Here is a 22,603-nt window from a genome sequence, read left to right on the forward strand (position 1 = left end):
TTGGATTTTTTAAGTAAGTTTCGTTCATTTGATTAATAGTTTATAATTTTGAGATGTCGTTTATTGTTGTATTTATATATGCATATTTTCTTTTGTAGGAGAGACCTTGAATTCGACATTGGGACATTTTTTCGTTAAACTGATAGTTTAAACAACCATTTAATTTCGCAGTGGCCAACTATTTTGTTCTTTTGTTTACAATTTTAAGTGACTTTTTTTTTTTTTCGCGACACTTTCCCTACTGTGTTGACAGAAAAATGTTACGTTTGTATTTTACATAAAAATAACAAGTAGGCCACAATGCTGTATTCGTTTTTATTTATTTTATTTTTGCAACACGTTTTCCATGTTAAAAGATAAATGTTGCATGTTGACAGATAAATGCATCTTGTTTAAGAAAAATAAATACAATCATTGCACAACCTGCAGTTTTATCTGTTATCTCTATTTTTTGGTGGTACCCCATTTAAATGTGAGATTTTGGAAACCAGATCTAAATTTAGCGGGAACGGTCGGGTCGGGTAGAAAATTATTCTAAGCGGGCAGCGGGTGAACAAAGACTGAATATACAGCGGGAGCGGTCGGGTGCGGTACAAAACCTTGCGGGAGCGGGCGGGAGCGGGACTAAAAAAACATTCCCGCGCAGACCTCTACTTCATGCACTGATTGATGTGTAAAATTAGAGAGGAAGGAAGCAGACCCAACATGTCTGCTGAACTAACCACAGTATATATGTATATATTTGTGTGTGTGTGTGTGTGTGTGTGTGTGTGTGTGTGTGTGTGTGTGTGTGTGTGTGTGTGTGTGTGACAGTTGTCTATTCACTATTAGGGCAAAGCTGAGGTACATATCAATCATAGAAAGGAAGCATATTGATTGAGTGTTGGTGTCACTCAGGTAATGATGAGTGAAAGGACTGAGTGAGCTGAAAGATATGTATATATCTGGATTTATTTTCTTTAAAAAAGCATGTGTGTTAACAGAACCAGTGTAGAAATAAGCAATATTGTTAGATTTTCTTGTACAGTTGCATTCAATACATACAGAATGGAGTTAATAGCTACCTATTGTCCAGCCACAGTGGAGCAGTTAAATAAGAGATGCTTTTTTCTGAAGCAAAATTATAGAAGAATAAAAATAATAATAATAATGACGCTAGCCTTTTTTCTAAATTTGCTGTGGTTATGCTGCAGGTAAACAGTATGTACCGATGTGCACACAGTCACTACGAGAAAGTCAAATCTGTGTTTGGACACCTGGAGGTCAGAAGATTTAAACGGTATATTATGTTGATATAGTTGTTGCTTCTGAGTAGTGCGTAGACCAAATACACAGCTCCCTTCCAGAATACCAAAATCTCAGCCTATGAATAACAACGCAGCACCCAGCCTCCCTCCCTCTCAGTCACTAGTGTGTAGAAAACAAACTGAAGTCTTTGGCTTTGACGCTTCAATTCTCTGACTCTGACTGCCAGTTGTGGAATATCTGAAAAGCACAGTTTGAATTTAACTGCTTATTGCCTACCTTATGCTGTAACAGCATGTGATTGGTGATATGGATAATGTTATTGTTCACCACGGCTTCTGAATTTTGTTGCAAAGGCCTCGATAGGCCAGCTGTGTCGTCTGCTATTTAGACGGCAGGACATCAGTGCTATTTTTTTTTTTCAAACATTTTGCATCAGCTGGAACCTCGTTGTGCTTTGATGTGCTTTTATGCTAATGTTTCTGTTTTGCTGGTCATTAACTGAATTCTGTTGGTGCCATTCACACAAATATGTTTAAAAGTAGGGCAAAAACTTTTGATTTTGACATTGTTCACTGACTGCTAAGCAAATTCTTCATTAGGAAAGACTGTCTTTGATTCCCTTTGGCAACACACATAAATGGCTAACAGCTCATTTTGGCTTTCTCGGTGTACTCAGATGGATTGCCTTCAGTGATTCCTAGTTAAATACAGCAAATCTGATTAACGTAATACATAATCTGACATAAGTATCATCTGTGGCTGACAAGAGACCTACATAATTCACTTTGTAATTCCCATCCACAAATGCCACTCTCAGACCATCTTATTTACAAAAATCCACACATTAGACAGTAAGCTGTCTACTGAATGCCAATAATCATAGCTGGCAAACATTTTTTGAAAGGGAGTTCATGACTTTGTAGTTTCAACGGCGTCCTGGAAGGTTGGACATTTGGATGGTGTCCCCTTGTACTCCTGGGTTGTAGTAGGCACCAAACTTCAAGTCCATAGGCTCACTGCTGTCTAATCTGAGAACTGGAAAGTAGACAATATTAAATATTTATAGCATACACCTTGTCTTTTGCAAAAAGAAAAGTACTCTAATTAACTTGTTGAGGTGGAAGATTAAAGAGTAGACCGCTGTCAGTGGTCCAATCCTATGTCTTTGACTCCTAGGTTTTCTGTTGTAATGCTTTTATTTCCAGCATAAGGTAACCAAGTACACAAAAAGGAGCAGTCTACTGATTTATTAACACACTACCATTACACAGTGGCTTTGACAGCAAAAACATACCCTAAAAGCAAAGAGCAAGAGCTCTCTTCTTGAGGCTCCATTTTGAAATAACCTTAACAAAAATCAATAACACAAAGCTCTTTTCCTGAATGTGCTGCTATTGTCCCTGCTGAATAATTGTTTTCCTCTGCACCTATAGGAAATCACTACACCTAACTCCGATTAATAAATAAGATAGATCGAAGGTAAGTGGACACACCTAAGACATAAATTACACTTAACCTGAAAATAACTGCATCACAGAGATAATGTCGCAAGCCCTTAAGGATCTGCTGTGAAAATATACTCAGTGTAGCAAGAAGGACAGGTAATAAATCCTAAACAATCTTATGTTGGGTTTATATTACTTGTGTTGTTTTCTGGAGTTGCTTTGCTTGTGCAAACGAAGAGTCTAAGAAGAGAAGGAGCGATTGTAAAGGCCAGGGCTAAAGTGACTTGTGTTGTGTAAGCGATTCTAAAAGTCACCAGTTCCATTTTTTTTTAATCTCATGTACCCCCACAGACCTGTCAGACTGACTTGAAAACCCTTTCATCAATAACACATATAATGGTCAACTTTTGTTTTTTGGTGGACGGGTTGTTGCAATTTTGCTTTTGCTGGGGATTAAATGGTCTGACCTTGAGATGAGTTTGCTGGTCTGTCCACTCCTGGGTAGAATGTGGCAATGTGTTAACACATAAATTATCCACGTTTTTGTAGGTAAGACTACTTCGGTATTAAAAATGTCCCCTAGCTTTTGTTCAGTTATAGTTAGCTCTTTTAACCATTAGCTTGCTATTTTAAATCTGCTGTGTCATAAAACAGACGCTTGTTGTTATTAAAAACATTCCGATATTTGATACCTGTATGAGGCAATGTCACTGACATCAATGACAACACTGAGATCAGTTGAGCACTTGATGTTTCTATCACTGAAATAAATCCCGGGGAAGAAAAACACTGTGTTTGCAAGTTCAAAAACGCTTCTTCAGCCTGAGACTCTCTGGCTCACATGTACAATTGATGACAGTTTACCACACACAGATACAAACACTACATGCAGAAAACAACTCTTGCCCCTCGCTTCCAGCGAGGGGTAGCAGTACTAGCAAGGTTATTGGATGATAACAGCCATAGAGGAACAACCACACAGACCCACAGTGTCTGGCTACCTCTTGCCTCTCGCGAGCTCTTTTAATCATTCATTTCTGCACATGAAGCTTGTGGGCTTGTTTGCATTAAGCGCATAATTTACATACATGGGCTGCAAGTAGGCAGTCATATCACGTCACTTTACTGGTGAACTGCCAAGCAGTTTATCAAGTGCTCTACACTCTTCGAGTTATACTGCGCAATACTGAGCGACTGCATTACCAAAGAGGTTTTCTTCCTTTCCATTTTGTAACTCTGCCTTTGTTACCAGAGGAGTTTCTTTTAACAATGTTGGGTGTTGTCAAGAGTATATGTTTTTCAGTTGCCACCCTGTTTCTCTTACATTGTCGTGGGTGTATGGCTTAAGATGGAATGTGACTCATCTGGAAAGTGCAGGTACATTTTCAAGCCGGCCTTCACTAGATGCACTTTGCCAGCTAATCGCCCGTGTAGTCATGAGTCCCACGTGCATATCTGTGTGCACTTTAATGAATTTAACTGGAGATGAAGGAAGGTTATGTACGAGGGCGTGTAGGGGAACTGTGACAACAAAGTGCTGTTTCCCTCTAAGTTCATGGCAGGAAAGCAACAGATTAGAAACTATCATAGTACATGATCCTATTTTGCATGGTGAGGTTACCTTATTATGGGAGGGTTGCCTTATTAAAACAGGATTAGTTATGCACTTGTGTGTGTGTGTGTGTGTGTATGTGAAAGGGAGAGAGAGTAAGAGAGAGCAGCACCTCTCTCTTTTGTCACTATGTTAAACAGCCAACTTTTTTTTCTTTTTGTAAAGGGGACTGCGGCACTATCCAGCAGCCAGTTACCTTAAATACGAGGGGATAAGTGAGTTATAGTGGCTCATTATGAAGCACTGAAAAAGGCATATTTAGCACAGTTTTATCTCAGCACTACATTTCTCGGCATAATTTAATAGTCTGCTGCCAGACGTTTTATTAAATATGAGAGTCTTTCGATAGCTATCAAGTCGGCAACCCTGATTAAAGCGAACGATCTGTTACTTTATAGCGCGAAGGAACACACATACCTGGCTCGGAAGGATACTCCTCAACCAGCTTCCTGTGAGAGAAGGCCTTCTGTTGTTTCTTCTTCAGGATTACGAAGGCCACCAGTCCCACAAATGTCACAGCCACGGCTGTTCCCAGCACTGCTCCCCAGGCGTTGTGTCGTTTACTGATCTGGGGATCTGTTGCGAAACCTTCGTCTGAGGAGTGAAGGGTTGTGGGGGTGGGAGAGAGTCACAGATAATTTGTCAACAAGAAATTATTTACATCGTTTGGCATCTTTGAGGGATAATTGTCGACTAATTATGGCTAAAATGTGTTTTTCAAATTGCGTTCAGAGCCGTAACGCATTGCATGGTGATACATCACAATTATTCAGAATTGTATAATTTACGCTGTGATAATTAATGCAATTAACATGCCAAATTCATGATCATTTCTGGAATACATTTGAATATTTTAAGGCAGCAGGTTGTGATCGTAATCTAAATGTGGTGAAATTTGGCTGAATACTTCATGAATAGCATTCAAGTTGTCATTAAATTATATATAACAACTGTTTAAATGGAAACTGTGAAACAATAACTAGCCTATTGACTTTTTGTTGTTGTTGTTTTTTCAAAAAAAATTGGGTTTTATTTGTATATGACATAAATGTTTGCTGCTCTTCTATTTTAATGTATGTGTCCAAGGCAACAGCAGTGGAAAATAATTGTTTTTGAAAGTGATAGAGTCGTCTTCAACATCCTTTGACAGAGAAATACTCGAGTGGTATTTTGTCAGGGCTCACACATAAATAATTCAGTGACTTTGTTCATCTAGAAACGGCTCAATTGACAGACTTGCTAGGATCAATTTACCCGTAATCCAAGGCAGGCTGAACCACAAGACTTGTTTCATTAAGTGTTTTTCTATTCTTGTCATCTTTAGCAGCAAGTTTTTTTGTTTTTTTTTACTTTAAAGTAAACATAATGAAACGTAGGTGGAAATAAAGATTTTAGCAATTGTTGCTCCTGCTGGGAAATTATTTTTAAGTTAGCTCGCAACCTTTTAAGGTTGGCAAACAAATTGAACTGCAAGTTATCAGTTTTTTCTTAAATTTTCATCTCATGATGACAAAAATGTACAAACACAGGCAAATAAAGTTAGTCTAAAATTGTGTAGAGAGTTGTTCACAGTTTTACTGAATGGACGGTATCGTAGATCAACGACTACGAACTGGACTGCTCTGAAATTTGGCACAGATACACGTCGTGTTCTCTTTAGGATGAATCTGGAAACCTTGAAAAAGCTCAGTATTTTTCTAGGATATCCTTAAAAGCTACCCATGTCATCCACCCCATTATTAGGTAATTCCCACAGGCATTTCCCACACAGAGTTACTAACAGGTCTGTATGGATTGTAGCTGAGTAAGTGAGGTGATTAGCTAATTGTCAGTTAGTGTCAGAGAAAGCTAAGGTGCCTTGTGGGATCTTACATATAGACTGTTTATCTGTACTCTGTGCTTTTCTACAGTTTCTGTGCACATGCTGTTCCTGTCATGATAACTATGGAGCTTTTTTTATCATTTTGTGCTGCCCACAATTTCACATCTGTTTTCCTGCTGCCTATTGCCATCATCTGTTAGTGTTATGTCCTACTGTCCCATCTGTCCACGAGCTGTGTCATTTTAATCCCCACTGCACCAGCTCTGCAAAGGTTTTGTTTTTTGTACTGTGGTCTTCTATTAGCTTACGCACTGATTAAGAAATATAAATTTCCTTTCCAGTCTTATCTTCCTGATCTGGTGGTCAACACCAAAGTCCAGTCTCACGCCCTTGCACAAGTATCTCTGACCTCAGTCCCTCGCTTTCTCTTTCAAGTTTTTTCCCCCCTAAAACAGGGTTTCATTGTTCGGCTGAGAAGGTGGTTGTAATAGACTCCTTTGCTCATAGCAGCCACCTCGATAGGACTTGAAACCCAATCCAACCTTTGCTTTTAAAAAAAAGGTGTATTTGTCCTCTTCCAGTGGGAAAATAGATGCTGGCAAATATGGCCCAGGAAAGGGATGTAAAAAAGCAATTTGTTAAACATATGACATGATAATATTTTCCTCATGAGCACCGAGCATAGAGGTCATCGCTAAGTAGTTTTAAATCCTCCTTTGCCGCCTCATGGATCTTATTCTGATGCCTCAACCCGCATTAATTAAGTCAAGTCAAAATCTTCTAAAACTTTCACACAGACAGCATATTCTCCGACTGTCCATCTGCCTTTTGCCTTCAGGATCAGACACACAAATGTGGACCAGATTCTGTTACGCAGACTGCACCAGTACCTGTATCGGAGCTGCCCGCGCTTTTGTCAGTCTTGTTGACCTTCTCAGGCGTGTTTGGAGCAGCAGCAGTTGTAGTCTCCGGGACATCGGGAAGAAACACCGTTGTAGGTGAAGATGTGGTGGTTGTCGCGTTCATCCCTGGCACCGCTTTTGTGGTCAGAGTTGTTGTGCTGGTTGTTGTGTGCTCTTCTGTAGTGTTGGTCTCTGGAACTGAGGTTTGTGACTCTAAATCTGTGCGATTAGAGTAATCTGGGAAGCTGGTGGAGTTTCGCGGGGTCAGCGTTTTATTAAATTCCCCTTCAGTTTCCGTCATGTTGATCTGGCTTGTGTTTGTGGGATCTGTGGTTGTGGTCGGCGGCAGCTCGGTTAGCTCGATCGTACCGTTTTGAACTTCAGGACTCAGGGTCGTGGTGGTAACATTCTGATCCTCCCATTTCTCATTTCCACTGTTTTCCTCTTCTCCTGAATATGGTACCATTGAGCCAGATGCTGTCCCACTGTAGTCATTATTTGACTCTGTAACATCAGCTCCCTCATCGTTTCCTTTAGTAACCGTAGCATTCTCACTTCCTTGTGGAATTTTGCCTCGTGCACGCAACCAACTCTTATCAATCGTTCTCCCTGGAGAGTCTGTTGTATATTGGAGTGATGCCAGGTGGAATGCTTGGACAAGCAGGAGAAGGAGCAGAAGTCTCATTTTCCCTTTTGTTGTTACTCTGAAACACATGAAAAAACATACGCATTATTTGACTTCTTTAAATACAAATTGTTAATTTAAAAACATAAATGATAAAATAATAATAATAATCGTCTGTAACAATCGTAGCATATGTATGTATATATGTCTGTACAAGAAAGCTAATCAGAGATTATTCTTAACAGGATGTTAAGGGCCTTTGGAGTTAGCCACAACTAACTATGTCAGCTTAATTGAAAGTATCCTTAGTAACTACTCAGTAACTCAAATACCATATGATATGACAACCTGCCCGTGGCAATAAGGAGGAGGCTGAACAGAATTTGTTAGTGTCTGGAAAAAGTATTAGTCAATAAGAAATGTCATTGGATGAGCTGTATTGACAGGCTGTCTTAAGGAAAGCCCAGTCTGCTGTTGTTGTCCAAAAACAATGAAGACAACTTCAATATTTCTACATTTGGTTGAGAGTATACCTTAATACTGACACTAACTTCAGCTCACTCCATCATGTGATGTCACTGCCAAGCTCAGTGGTTTGTTTGTTTGTTTGGTTGGTTGGTTGGTTGGTTGGTTGGTTGGTTGGTTGGTTGGTTGGTTGGTTGGTTGGTTGGTTGTTTGTTTGGTTGGTTGTTTGGTTGTTTGGTTGTTTTTTGAGGGCTGCATAACTTCTTTTAGAAGACTCATTTTGTTCATCTATTTTTGGAATTTTTATTTTCATTTTGTCGCAGATTTATTCATCGAGGTCACCTTCGTGCGAGTTGCTTCTTTAAGGTCATCTTCCTCACTTCTTTGAAAGCTGCTGATTGCACCACGTGCCCGTGACCACCTCCAGCAGATAAATATCCATCGTCAAGAAACATTGAAACCCGACTTTTAAAGTTAAAGTTACTTTGCAATCTGCTTTTTACACGATCAAAACTCAGCTGCAACATTTATCCATTTTGCATTGTAAAATTTCCCAAAAGGGCATCAAAGCTAACGATAGCCGAGCAAACCTGCCCCTCTAAAAAGAGTGTGGATGTGATATTATCATTAATATACCATGGGCTATTTTTATAATTAGAAAAAGATGCATGACATTTACATTGCATTGTTCCTAACCTAACCAGTGATAATTTTAATTAATATTGTGGATTATAACAATTACAAGTCCTCGTTTTCCCAGTTCTACACTTGTACTTTACCAGAGTTTTGTTAAATTGCACATTGACAGACATGTTCCCGACGGGCTGTTTATTTTTGTTGCTTTAATGTGTTTTTTTTTTTTTCTTCAAAACATAGGGAGATTGGGCACAAAATGAATTTTTGATTCAAATAAAAGCTAAAGGATGAAAAACAGCTTTTCTGTTATTTCCTTCCCCCCCTGTTTTCTTTGAGCGTCTGAAAAGTCTGTTTACCACCTGCTGAGTATAAGCACCATCAGGAAGGACCCACAGGTGCTAAATGTGTGTTCATCACAGCCTTCAAAGTCCGCCTGGCCACACTGGAAGACTCAAAAACAACAAAACATCTCCAGCCTGATTTTTTTTCTTCCCCGCATTTTCCAAAATGCAACCAAAACACCTGCTTGAGGGGTGAAGGTCAGCTTCACTGACATGAGTCATAATAAAAATCCTTGAATTCCACGCCACCACCTGACTTTCAGAGAGCTGCTCAACGGACACATTCGGGAGCTTGTTGGCAAATTTCTAAGCAGTCATCCCCTACGATGTCTGCATAGCCCCGACACAATCTCTGGTGAGATCTGTGGCTTTTTGACAGTGTGAATTGTGCGAGTGCCCTGTGAGCTATGTGTTCTCCCCTCGGCTTCACTCCAGTACACAAATGACTGCAAATCCCTACAGGGCACTCTTGCTGTGAGTCACTTTGTTGATCAGTTGCTTTGTTCTAAATTCATGCTTGTTATAATCAGCACGAGAGGCTCAGTGTACAGTGTGTAACATTGGCGCCTGGAGCAACAGAGGCTTCACTTGCAAATCTGGGAATTTCACATTTCCGGTTTTACCTGTTTTGACATGTTCAACAAAGGTGCTAAAAATATCAAGGAAGTACTTTGTTTTTAGCTCATCGGGATTGATAATCTGGCAAAAAGGAAAACCCAAGCGTGTATATTCGTTATGTTTTGAATACAGTTTGTATTTCCTTGAAACTGCTGATGTTAGCTTTAAAATAGCACTGCTCAGTTGTTTTGACTGACAACTCACAATCAGCCAGGGATTGTTCAATCGCTGGTTAGCTTTTCGACAAGCTTGTTATCATCCGACGACTTTGTTTTCGTGCTGGTCTTTTTTTGTTTTCTGAGAAACAAATGGGCGGGGGGGGGGGAGGACGTGTGTGTTTTGCTTTTTCAGCCTGCCGCAGGATCAATCGGGCTCGTTCGTGTTCGCCGATCGTGCAACACACACAAAAAAATGTTTCAGTCCAGCAGCAGAATGGCGGGAACAAGTTAGAGCTCATAACACTGCAGCGGTGGAAAATAACAAAGTGGCGCTTTTAAGTGACACACTAATGCACCTCCTGCCTCTCCCGTCGCTTAATGGATTTTGGAATACTGTGTGAACTTTTCATCCTTCCTCTTTCTCCCCACATTTCCCGTCTCGCGTCTTCACAGTACACCATCAATTTTAAGACAACAGCTCTCAACTGAGCACTCTGTGGAGGAGAAAAGTCTAATTACGCTGCAGGCATCTTGAGAAGCTCGTGTAAAGGAAACCAGTTAATGTGGAACCAGTTTTACAAGCAGCTCAGCAGCGTCACTGTTGTGTTTTGTTGTTTGATTGTTCAATGTTCAAATGAGCACACAATCAGCATGGAAGTAGTTTCTCTATAATGCAAAGACCAGAGTATTATTGGTAATTGTCAACTCGCTTTAAAAACACATAGAAAAACATCGTGCAGCTGACCTGTTCAGACACAGACTCTACCACCATCTTTGGATGGCACATGTGGGCCGTGCAATTTCAAACCAGCTATGCCCACTTTGATCCTGTGACACAGTGCATAGCTATGAACAACAACTACTCTGAACCATTAAGAAAAAAAGAAATTACAGCAGCGAGCTGCGCCCAGAGAATATTTTGACCCGCCAACTAGTCTTCGCGCAGCAGCAAGTTCACGGCAACGGGGAGAGAATTTTGCTTCTGACCCTTCGCACTCAGAGAAGCCATCTGTTGAAAAGAGCTCCCACTATGCCAGTCTGTCAGAGCGCAAGCTATCATCTCAACAGCTCAGTCAGCCGTGCCTTCATCAACATCACACAGACACACTCACGCAGGCTGAAAGGGACACTAATGTGATTCCTGTAAACACCTGGCGACAGCGTATCCTTCTTAATTATCTGACATTTTAGCTGTCTGAAGTTATTATCACCCCTCAATATACTGTAATTTATTTTACATTCATGTGGAACGCAACCTCTGCGTACAGCAGAAGTTTCAAGCTGTGTTTCTACTCCTGGTTAAGAGCAGTTGAACTCTTAACCAACTCTCAGCCCTACCCAACAGTGTATGAAGAAAAGAAAATTATCTTTGTTGACTCTGCTTATCAATGCATTTGTGTGGTTAGGCCATATTTTGATTGATTTTTTTTATCTTAAAGTGTGCGTACTCTGGATTAAAAGATCTCAATAGTTCATCCATCCCAGTTTTTAAATGTACAAAACATCGCTCTAAGGCTCTTAACTGTAAAAACTGGCAACCACTTATTCCCCTGCCTAGGTTATATAAAGTCTTAAAGTATGTATGTCACTCGTTGTGACGTTGTGGCACCTAGCAACCAACTTGTTTTCTTACTTTCATGTTGAAAACAAAAGCTCTTCAGTTTTTGAATCTTCTATTTTTACACTTTCAAAATAAGAAGCAGTGACAAAACCTGCGGGGTACGGCCAATTGTTAAGTGTAACTGTAAATGTTACAGCTACCAAATCAAATATCATCAAACACAATGCCACTGTGAAAACAAAAAGTGGAATGAAGATAGGGGGTTTGTGAATATTCATAAAAAAATAACAGTAAATATGGTCCTGAAAAGCATATTCCCGACAGCTTTTAGCCTCACACGTTTGCTGTGAATTGGAAAGACAAAAATATAAATAAATAAATAAATAAATAAAACCCTCCTTCAGTAAATCCTTACCTTATTCTTAGGCTATATCAGATGAGAACAGGTGCACAGGCAACAAAATCTCTTCACTCAGCTGCCAACATGTGAGAGTGAATCAGCAGTCGGCTTGGAGAGAGAAGGAAGAGAAGGAGGGAGGGAGGAGGGCCCGACAGAGTGGCATTCAGGGAAGAACCTGTTCAACCTGCTTCTTCACCTGCCAGCAGCAGAAACACGCCCTGAACCGCATCCAGTTGCATGCCGTGAAAAGGCCACGAAGGACGGGGATGAAAATGAATTGGTGTACGAGTAAAGAGGGTTGGGGGAATGTCAATTTGCTACCACCTCATTATTTCATGTTGCCATCTAAATAAGTTGATTATATTAATTTTTGGTTGCCAGGTTTCCAGGTTGCCAGGTTAGATCTGTGAATTCCCCCCCAGTGGGCGGAGCATTTTGCCAAAGGTCCTCGGAGCCTTTTTTTTTTTCCTCCTGCTGCGGTCGTCATGGTAACAGAAAAGAGGCTGGTAAGCTCGGGTTTCATCCATGCTTTTGTCTCTGGTCTATATCAGGCTACCAGGTGACGTGTGACTTTGTGAACTCGCAGGTACCGTGCGTCAAATGAGCCAGGATTGCTTTTTTGTCTCGTTCCTCGATTAAGTGAGTCATGCAGAGGCTGAATTCATTTAGTGCGAACGAGCGAGGCTGGTGAAGTGGCACTCAAAGCTGGCGTGTTTTGGTGAGTTAAGAAGAGGGAGTGGCTGTGCTTGCTTTGCTAATGAAATTGAAAACTACAGGTTTCCATCAAATAGTCTGAAAGCCCATCCAGTTCTCCAAAAGAGTACGCCCAATCAGCATGAGCATTATACAGAATACCTGGCAGCCATTAATAGTCCAAAATCAAGTGCTTTAAGGTGGTTATTTTTACAGCTTCAGCCACTGCAGACTCGCCTCAGTCAAGCAGCTACACAACACAACTAACCTTCAACAGGTCATGTCAAAAATCTCTTTGAAATATGAATAAAACGAGATGAAAAAAGCAGCAGAGCTGTCTGTTCAGGTCTCGGTTATTACTTCCTACCTGTTTTACATGTTATAAGCCAGTAATCAAACACATTAACTTTCGTAAAAAGTACTCATGTGTTTTGCTATCATAACCACGTGGGTTTATTTATCATCTTGCACTGAAGATGCCATTGTTTAGCTGCTGATATACTGCCATAGATGAGGTTTAACAGTGGCCCACTGTTCCGAGCACACAGAGTTCCTCACAGACAGCTTGTCGCTGCCACCTCATGTGGCCTGCCAGTGTTTGAAGCTAATGGGATCATGTAGCCTCATCAGGGATGTGAATAATAGAAATGCCTAAATCTTGAACGGAGGATAAACAGCCTTCAAACTTGAGTGCAAAACAAAAGTGTGCAAAAGTCATGAAAGGTTAAAGGAAAAGCAAGTTAGGGTGCTATGAAACCTGGAGAATGCATTATGAAGAAGGGTGCATTTGTGACTACTGACGTTTAATGCCAAGTTTCACCCACTGCCCAAAAGATCTGTAGCTTTATGGATAGATAAAAGCACTGTAGCAAAGTCTCTGTTTCTTTGATCTTAGGCAGTAGAATTTAGACAATAAGAACAGCAAACAGTCATACCAGTTTTCAGAATTACAATAAGGGAGGAATGCAAATAATCATACATGCAATTCTTCCTGTGAGCTGGAGCTGCTTGGAGAGAAATGCCCTCAGTATCTAGCTCTCAGACATTTGCATCGCAAATAGATAAGCCTGTATGTGCAGGATTGGGCCATTTGACTCACGTGACTGTGCTATCGCATAGACAAACCTTGGCACAGAGAGGCAACACATAGAAAACAAAAATAATATCTAATGTGTTTTAACATCGAGTTAAAAACACAATCTGAAGAAAAAAAGAGGCATTGGCATTAACTAGATTCAAATGTAGCATAGATTCACACATTTTTTCACTCATTTCTGTGATATGTGACATACAGTCAGCCGACACTTTGTCAGTACCGGGTTGGACCCTCCTGTGCCCTCAGACCTGCCTTAATTCTTCATGGCACAGGTTCAACAGGGTGCTGGAAACATTCCTCTGAGATTTCGCTCCATGTTGGCATGATAGCATCACACAGTTGCTCCAGATTTGTCAACTGCGCATCCATGATGGAAATATCCTGTTCCATCGCATCCCAAAGATGCTCTATTGGATTGAGATCAGGTGACTGTACACTGAATACACTGAACTCACTGGCACATTCAAGAAACCATGACTCGAGCTTTGTGACATGGCATGTAGCCTGCTAGAAGCAGCCATCAGAAGAAGGGTACACTGTGGGATGATAAAGGGATGGACAGAGTCCACAGCAATACTCGGGTAGGCTGTAGCATTTAAATGATGCTCAAGTGAGCCAAAGTGGGCCTCCACACCATTATGGCACATCCACAAGCCTGAAGCACTGATAGAGGGCTTAGATTTGACCCTACCATTTTAATATTCCAGCAAAAATTCGGCAGACCAAACAGCATTCATCCAATCTGCTACAGCAGTGATGTTCTGGTGCTGTAACCCATCTGTGCATTTTTCTCCTAATTTGAATATTAACAAGTGGTCATTTGGGTTACTGTTGCTTTACTATTTGCCCAAAGCAATCTGACCATTCTCCATTGACCTCTTAATTAAACCACGAAGGCATTTTCTGTAACCCTAGAAAGTCCTGGTAGATCATCAGTTTTAGAAATAGAAATGTGCATTTGGCATAAAAAAAAGTACCAATGCCACATTCAACGTCACTTAAATCACCTTTCTTCCCTATTTTGATGCTCAGTTTGAACATCAGCAGGTTGTTTTGACCATGTCTGCATGTACCTAATGAAGTGGTGAGTCTGTATCTGATGGATAATATAATTTGGAGTCACTTGCAAGTTCCAAAAATAGCATGTTAAAGTTCAAGCTGATTCTTGAAATTGAGTCTCAACTGGATGAAGAAGTAACTGTATTACTCTGGCTCGCACATGGACAAACACTAACACAATCCTGCTCGGTGTGATAATAGCAGAAGCATAAAAAACTACTCCTAGGGCTGTGCAGGAGAGCTGATCTAATTAGCATTGCTTTGTAAATATTGCTTCATGTCTGTTGGTGCTCCACACTGTCTATCAAATTATAATTGATCAGATATGTGCAAAAAACGGAGGGAAGGGCGATCGCAAGCAGCAGATGTCAGTGTGACACATTCTTTCCTCAGGTGTCAAGGGAAGTTCTTCGCTTTGGCATAAAAAAAAATACTATCAAATGTTGTGACACCACATAAAATAGTCTTAAATGTTGAATCAATGTGATTTAGCTTGTTATTTGTTCTTTTTATTAAAATCTGATAAACTTCAACACTGCATCACAACACTCACCTCAAGGCTCTTTATATTATAAAGTAAAGAATCTACAATAATACAGAGAAAACCCCAACAATCCTTTTAGTAAGTACTTGGCGACAGCGGGAAGGAAAAACTCCCATTTAACAGGAAGAAGCCTCCAGTAGCACCAGGCTCAGGGATGGGGCAGCCATCTCCCATGACTGGTTGGGAGTGAGTAGACAGATGTCAAAGAGAGGTAGAGATGAATAATAACTAAAGATTAAATGAAGAGTGGTGTACAAGCACATATAAATACATTTATACATTGGACTGTACCATGTCTCTTATCCCAAAGGATGGAGTGCCTGCCTGGATAAGTGAAACAGAGTATAGGGGCTCCTATTTCTGGATGATTCAGCCAGCTCTTATCTCGCTGTAGATACATCTAGTTATATAAATTAAGCTAGAATTCTTCTTCATTAAAAGTCTTGTCAAATACCTCCATAGCAGAATGAGTAATGAGGGCGGCGAAAGGATTTTCAACTTTAATTCGAATAAATCTGGCACTTTCATGTATTCATTCATATGTATGGCTCATTCATGTACCAGATTCTCCTAACATAGACCACTGAATATATTCATTCAACCAGGCTTCAGTGCAGGCCCCACATGTTTCTGCATACGTTCCGGTCCGTATTGAATAGGGAAATGTGTTGCCATTTGTCATCGTAATATATGCTGCAGAGCACACATCGTTTGATGGCAAAAAAATCAAAGACTGAATGTAAATTTACAGTTATGTACAGCACACTGACAGCCCAAGTACCCAGAAATTCATAAATGTGGAAATTTAGATGATGCTCCCTGAAATATATCTCCCAGACTCAAGATAGACAAAAGCGCTGCAGACATAAAAACAGTGAAATCGCCCAACAACAGCAACATGCTCACTTTGAGAATCCAGAGATATAATTTCCCAGTGTTGGATTAATAATTTAGTTACATAAAGATGTGCTCACAGCGGTATCGTGTGAATTATCTATCAGCAGTATTAGGACGTAGGAAAATAAGCCTTAATATGTGAACACGGACGAGCTTGTTCAGAGATCTGAGGCTGCTTTTGCTGTACTGGAGAGACTCATTCAGGGAAATGGCTGCAAGAGGGGTATAACAGCCAAACTACCATAATGGGTCTGCACTTATCTGAGTCTTTGAAGCATCCTTCGAGCTATTATTGCATTTGAGGTTAATTCGCTCTGATTAGGCAGGCAGAAAAACAGATCAAACCCTGGATGTTTGTCAGTGTCTAGTTTCAGATTAGCTTTGCTGAAAAGATGTGTTCATTTTTTTCACTTTTACGATTCATTGCTGTTTATTTTCACACATGTGCTTCTGAGTTAAAGTTTCACGCGTGTAGTTTAAACGATAGTCTTGTTTCCAGTAAGTTCTCCGAAATGGCGCTCTCAGATCCGCCTGTTAAGCATTAGATTTGATGAGTGTTTTCCCTGTGTGCTAAAGATTCTGTGGCTCAGTCTGAACAAAAACACTTTGCAACTCTTTGGAGAGGCATAATGAAAAAGCCAAACTGTGCACGCTCTCACTTATTTCCTCAGTTGATTATAAAAAGCGCATAATTTCCACCAAGTCGAATTCTGCGCGGCTTCCTCATGAGGATTTTATGGTTTTCGACTCTGTCTTCATGAAAATGAAATGAAGACAATTGCCTTCTATGTGAGCTAAACAAAGGACATGTAATCACAATATATGTTTGTGGTGTTGCAGTAACTGCTGCCTGGCACCTTCCTGCTACATCGATGAGTCCTCACATTGCTTCTGGTTTTGGTTAGCCTTTAAAACAAATGCCGGAAAGCTGTTTTTTCCAGACGGATCCGGAGTCTATGCCCAACTATTATATTGCAGTGAACTCACAAAAGGCATTAATGATACCCTCTTAAAACCCACAACCAGCAAGTGATTTGTGTTGTGCGAGTGTGAGTGCAGGGCTGCATTTGTGCAGCACTGGGGATACCTCGCTGTCAGACTTGAATTATCTCCTTCAGGTTTGTGTCTGGCAGAAAACAGTAAGACCCAGAAGGCAAGGAGGGAAAGCTGAATGGCTCTGCCTTGACATCTTTTAGGTTTACACCTAGATATACACCATGCACAGTCTAACGTTTCCTATTTTTATACCACCTCAGGAATAGCTGTATTCCACTATATTGTGAATTCAACACATGTGAGCCTCGCGGCCTTCATTAGGGAGTCGGGCCCAAAATACACTGGCTGAATAATGAACAGCCAATAAAGGCTTTATGGGCCTATTTTGGAGTTTTCTGGATCTCTTTTCTTCCTCGCAACTATCTTTAACAACAGAAAAGCAGCTCACAAGCTTTCTGTGATTGTCAGGATGTCAATAAAAAGTGCATTTTAATAGTGCCAGTGAAATGCGGTGAGGAGGCAGAAGAGTACAGCATGTGCTGTAATCCTTCATGCAAAAATCTGGTAATATAAAACAAGGTCACTGCGACATACAGACATTCTCGACTCCTCAAATATAATTTCCTTAATGTGTGCAAAATGTCTCCTAAGATAAATTACCATGTTGGATAATATAATTTTTTCTTCAAATTGCAGAGCTGGCTGCGTGTTCTTCTCCCTTGTTTTCTGTTGAAGTGCTGTGTTTGTGGGCAAGTGCACACCTCAGGTGGCACAAGAATAATCTGGTTTATTAATGGACGTTGAGAGACTCAGTTACAGGGTGTCGAAGGTACATGTAAACAGCCAAGCTGGAATGCAGCCAATTGCAAGGTTATTCTCTGCGTGGAGCCAAAGGACAGCTTTGTATAAGCATCAATTATTCAAGCTAAAAAATACAAATGAAACGATTGCTTAAACACCTCAGCCCAATCTTATTTTCAAACCGGAACTGAATCTACAGCTTCATTTACGTTTTTTTGTTACTAAACATGCTTCATACATATTATATAATGGCAATTTAAAGGTTCTGTTGTATATCAATAAGTCTTGCAAACACACGTCTTGGTTTACAGCTCAGTTGTTGATTCTGTTCTGCGTTTCTCTCTTGTCGTTTTAGATCAGTCGCTCCCACCTCCCCTTCTGCACCAGACACATCTTCTGAGCTTCTCTGCCTCTCCACTCACCTGCTTCCACTTCACTAATTAGTCACCTCAATAAATAAAGCTGGCTCACAATACTTCCTCTGTCAGTTCGGATTTTTTTGCACTGTAACTTCGCAGCACTCCATCGCCTGTTTTATCGCTGCCTAGCTTTTGCTTTCTACCTGTAAACCTGAAACCCTGCCCTGACCGGCTGTCTTGTAAGTGAACCCAGTAAACTACTGGTCCAGTCTTACTTTTCTCTGTGTGTCAGGCAGTTAGGTTATTTTGTCCATAGCCAGTAGGTGTCGTCCTAAATGGCAGTTTTTAACCAAGAGTTTATTTATAATATGATAATAGTAAGAAGCTAGATATTCCTAACACTAAAAACAAATCGTGGCAAGGAAGATTCCCTTGTAAGAAAAGGAACCCTTGCGATTGCTTTGTGTATTGCTTTGAAGTCTTGATTTTATATTTATTTAGTTGTTTAGCATTTTAGCATTACCATCTTTACTTTTTGATCCCAGAAGTAACCTTGTTTGCGTGAGCACTTGGAGTGTTAAGTTATGAGCTAATGTTAGCAAAACTGGTTAGCATGCACAAACTGTATAAGTGTGATGCACAGACACAGATCTTATCTTATCTACTGATAAGTGCTGTGTATCGAACTACAACAGAGACTTCTTCAACAGGTTGTACCACACAGCAAGTTGTATTACTTGTAGCCTAACTTGATTAAAAATGTTCCCCAAAAAAGTACTGACTTGAAGTAGCTTAGCCTAGCAAACAGCTAGTGCAAGGATAGCCATTTAATTTCCCCAAGGCGCCATATGAGAAACTGGGACTGTTATGGAGGGCTAAACCAATGAACTCTATAGTGTTCAATATTAATTCTATCTCTTTGTTGCAGCCGTCCGCAATAGTCCCAGTTTTTCATGTGGTTCCCTGGGAAAATTAAGTGCCCACCCCCAGGGGGAGGCTCAGCCTCAAATCATAATGTCATGCATACAGTGCCTTGCAATTAACATTAATGGAATATGCTTTTAAATGTAGTCAACGCTTCTCACATTTTCATACCTCATTTCTATGGGCTCAAAATGTGGTCATAAATATTTTGTACTTGTAAATCAGGATTTGTATGTGTAAAAAAGATTTGTATGTGTAAAAAAAAATTGTGTGTGCGTAAAAAAGATTTGTACTTGTTCTCTGATTGGATTGTTACATTTGTGATTGACATGACATTGACCGATCAGATGAAAGGAAGAAAAATAGGGTCAAAATTCGTACTTGTAACTTGCAGGGGGTTTTTTTTGGCTAAGTCCACACACAAAGATTTTTTACTCATGCACAAATCTTTTTTACACATACAAATCTTTTTTACGCACACACAAAAAATTTTTACCTTCAAAAGCAAACTAATTAGTTGGATGACCTATTGTAGTGAATAATTTATACTGAATAGCCAATGATTCCAATATAAAAGACCAGTTTTAGGTGTATTAAGTTTGAGTTTAAGTTTTAGTTATCTAATCCGAAGCAAAGGCTTGGTCAAGATGACCAGAATTTAGCAAAAATAAATTAACGAACAATTTTCAGCCAAGCAGACAAAAGGACAAACATGCCCGACATTGTTTCCATTTCTTAACCACACAAAGGCAGTCCACCAACTCATCAAGCACTATTCAGTACAGATATGGAAAATCACCCTGTCACTCCACTTTACAAGACCTAAGCTGGTAAGAGTTTTTTTGGCCACCTGGTTTTTCCTGCTCTTGTATCGCTCTCCATGTTCCTCACTTCTTCTTTGCCCCAACAATCACACACAAATATAAAAATGTAATTTTATAAAAGAAAAATATTATAAGAGCAGGTTAAGGATCTACATTTAATAACAGTAGAAAACAATGCTTAGTTATGTGACGTTATCATCAGTGAATGTAGGCAAAACAAAAGCAGTCTTGACTTCATAGCTTTTTTTTGACTACGCGTCCACTCTGAGCTTTTTCTTTTTGCTCCCTCTCGATTTGCTGTCTAACAAACGAAAATAATAAAGTACATCAGCTCATTGCCAAAACACATGGTGTTTTTTTTTTTTTTTATTTCAATGAAGTAACCTGCTTTGACAGGTTAACTCATTGATTTTTCAATGAGTCAGTTCAATATTTAGTTTAAAATGCAATCAGTGTCTTACCAGTTTGTCAGACATAAGTTTTTAAGTAAATCAATTTCAATTTTCCTAAATTAGTGTAGTGAAGAATTTTAAACCTTTTTATGGAACGTGTAATTTGCAAAAAATACCACCCTCACTTCCTAAGAGGTAAATTACTTGTTGTACAAGGCTACTTGCTGTAAACATATTATTTTATTTTAATATCCTTAGCCGAAAGCAGTGAGTTTTGGCTATGGAACTATAGTCTTTGGCACTTCTGCAGTGGCAACCTTTTATTTTATTTATTTATTTATTTATTTTTTGTATGTTTGTTTTTCATCAGCCTTGAAGATTTCTGCTTGAGGCAAACCCAGCTCATGGGTGCGGCACCTGTTTTTGAAACTGGCCGCTGCAGATAGAACAAAAAAATAGGGGTTGGGCAGAAAAAAAAGGAAAGAGGAAAGCTGACATATATATGAAGGTATATATACCTTTCAGTACTAATTATAAAACAGATTTCTCAGTATACGTTGTGCTGATCTGGTTAGTACTGCAAAGGCAACGCTAAGTGAGCACTGAGGGCTCAATAATAATTTTTGTTTAAATTACGAGTGAGCGGCAAGCGTCGTGTTTAACCCTCTCCAGGCAGACGTTGCATATTTGCAACAGTTAAGAACAAACAACCTGATTACCCCACATACATATTTTATGAGTTTCTTTACTCAGAAGTACCACTGCAGGACTTGGTTGTGCATTAGCAACAAAAAACTTAATTTGGGCCTGAGAGGGTTAAATATATGACATCATATAAGCAGAGTAGATTAGCGTGAGGGCAATCAGTGCAGGGCAGCAACCACAAAGAAGAGCACAAACCACAGGCGAGAGTTAATAACCTACAAAGGGAATGCAATAAGCAACAGCCACATATAGTAAAAATATATGACATAATCAGTAAAAAAAAAAGCAGGTTTTAAAATAGATTTTAAGATAAAGATGTGCATTTCTCTGATCTCCAACAGGTTATTCCACACCTAATGGGCTTGCTTATAGCAAAGGCAATTTAGTTTTAAGGTTTATGACCAAGATCTGAGACCTGTTGAGAGCAACTGTTTTCTATACATTTAGAGAAAGGAAGTACTGCTATGGATGACAGCATTTATAATGAAAGAACTTACTCATTGATTGGTTATCAGGTGACTGCACCAGGTCACTGATTTGTCATTAATACACCTACACCTGCCATTTTGTGATGGACACTAATAAACCTTTTTTTTCTTGCTGTTTGATACAATTGTGTTTCATGGCAACAGTAAAATGTCACAATCTGCTCACAGTCCAGTTTTTTTTCCTCTGCTTCTTCCACCCACCAGAGTCCTTCAGCCTTTTCATCTCATTCTCATCCCAGGATGTCAAACACTGTCGGTTTGTCAGATTCCGTTGGCATCGCCTGATACGTACAAAATGTCATTTGGCGTCAGTGCCTTGACGCAGCGGACACAGCGGTGTTGGGTGCCTAGAGATAATAGTCCTGTTTAAAAGGGTAACAATGAGGCAGTATGGGTGGTGGTTGCGTTCCCCGTTTGTCTGCAGTATGCGTCACCATTTTGGAGCGCTGGATTTAGCATCTACTTCACCGACACATTCTCATCCCCGGCCATAAAATGATTCTATTTTGTCATATACCGTCTGCATCTCGTGTAGCTCACAGCGTGTTAGTTGGCACTGGTCTCTTAATGCATTCACTTTGCTCCCACTCCAAGTGACACTATATAGGGCACATTTCTGAGGAGCCAGTGGCTTGGACAAAATGACAATATTTGATGGCTCAAGAATGAAAACAGACTCATTCTGCACCCACTCAACTTTCTGCCACTCCTTATCCGGGCCATCCTGTCTGTTTGAGTCACTCTTGCGCAAGTCCTTTATATGTTATTGTCTGACAACCAGCAGGGTAAGCTAATTTGCAATAACAACAATAATAATAAGACTTCGGAACTCCTTATATTTCCCTGATCTTGTCTGCATTTGCGTCCTTTATGCTTTACTGTCACCGATTTAGAGTCCACTGATCCAAGTGTTTAGTGAGACTTTTAAAAGCAATTCTCACATGGGCACTAAGGAATAGATGAATGCCTTTTAATAATTCAGGAAAGATATT

At 40.0% G+C, this 22,603-nt stretch overlaps 1 protein-coding gene across 1 annotated transcript; it reads right to left on the bottom strand.

Moving 5' to 3' along the window:
• Nucleotides 1-733: 733 nt before the first annotated feature.
• On the bottom strand, nucleotides 734-11,960 carry LOC308398876 (uncharacterized protein). The gene is made up of 4 exons (XM_080885744.1): nucleotides 11,849-11,960; nucleotides 7,018-7,733; nucleotides 4,723-4,899; nucleotides 734-2,283 (listed from the first exon to the last, which is right to left on the bottom strand). Exons 2-4 carry the CDS (start codon nucleotides 7,712-7,714, stop codon nucleotides 2,174-2,176), a joined length of 984 nt encoding a protein of 327 aa, XP_080741870.1. The 5' UTR covers nucleotides 7,715-7,733; nucleotides 11,849-11,960; the 3' UTR covers nucleotides 734-2,173.
• Nucleotides 11,961-22,603: the final 10,643 nt, after the last annotated feature.

The sequence above is a fragment of the Rhamphochromis sp. 'chilingali' genome (assembly GCF_963969265.1).
Source record: "Rhamphochromis sp. 'chilingali' genome assembly, chromosome: 6".
Taxonomy (NCBI): Eukaryota; Metazoa; Chordata; class Actinopteri; order Cichliformes; family Cichlidae; genus Rhamphochromis; species Rhamphochromis sp. 'chilingali'.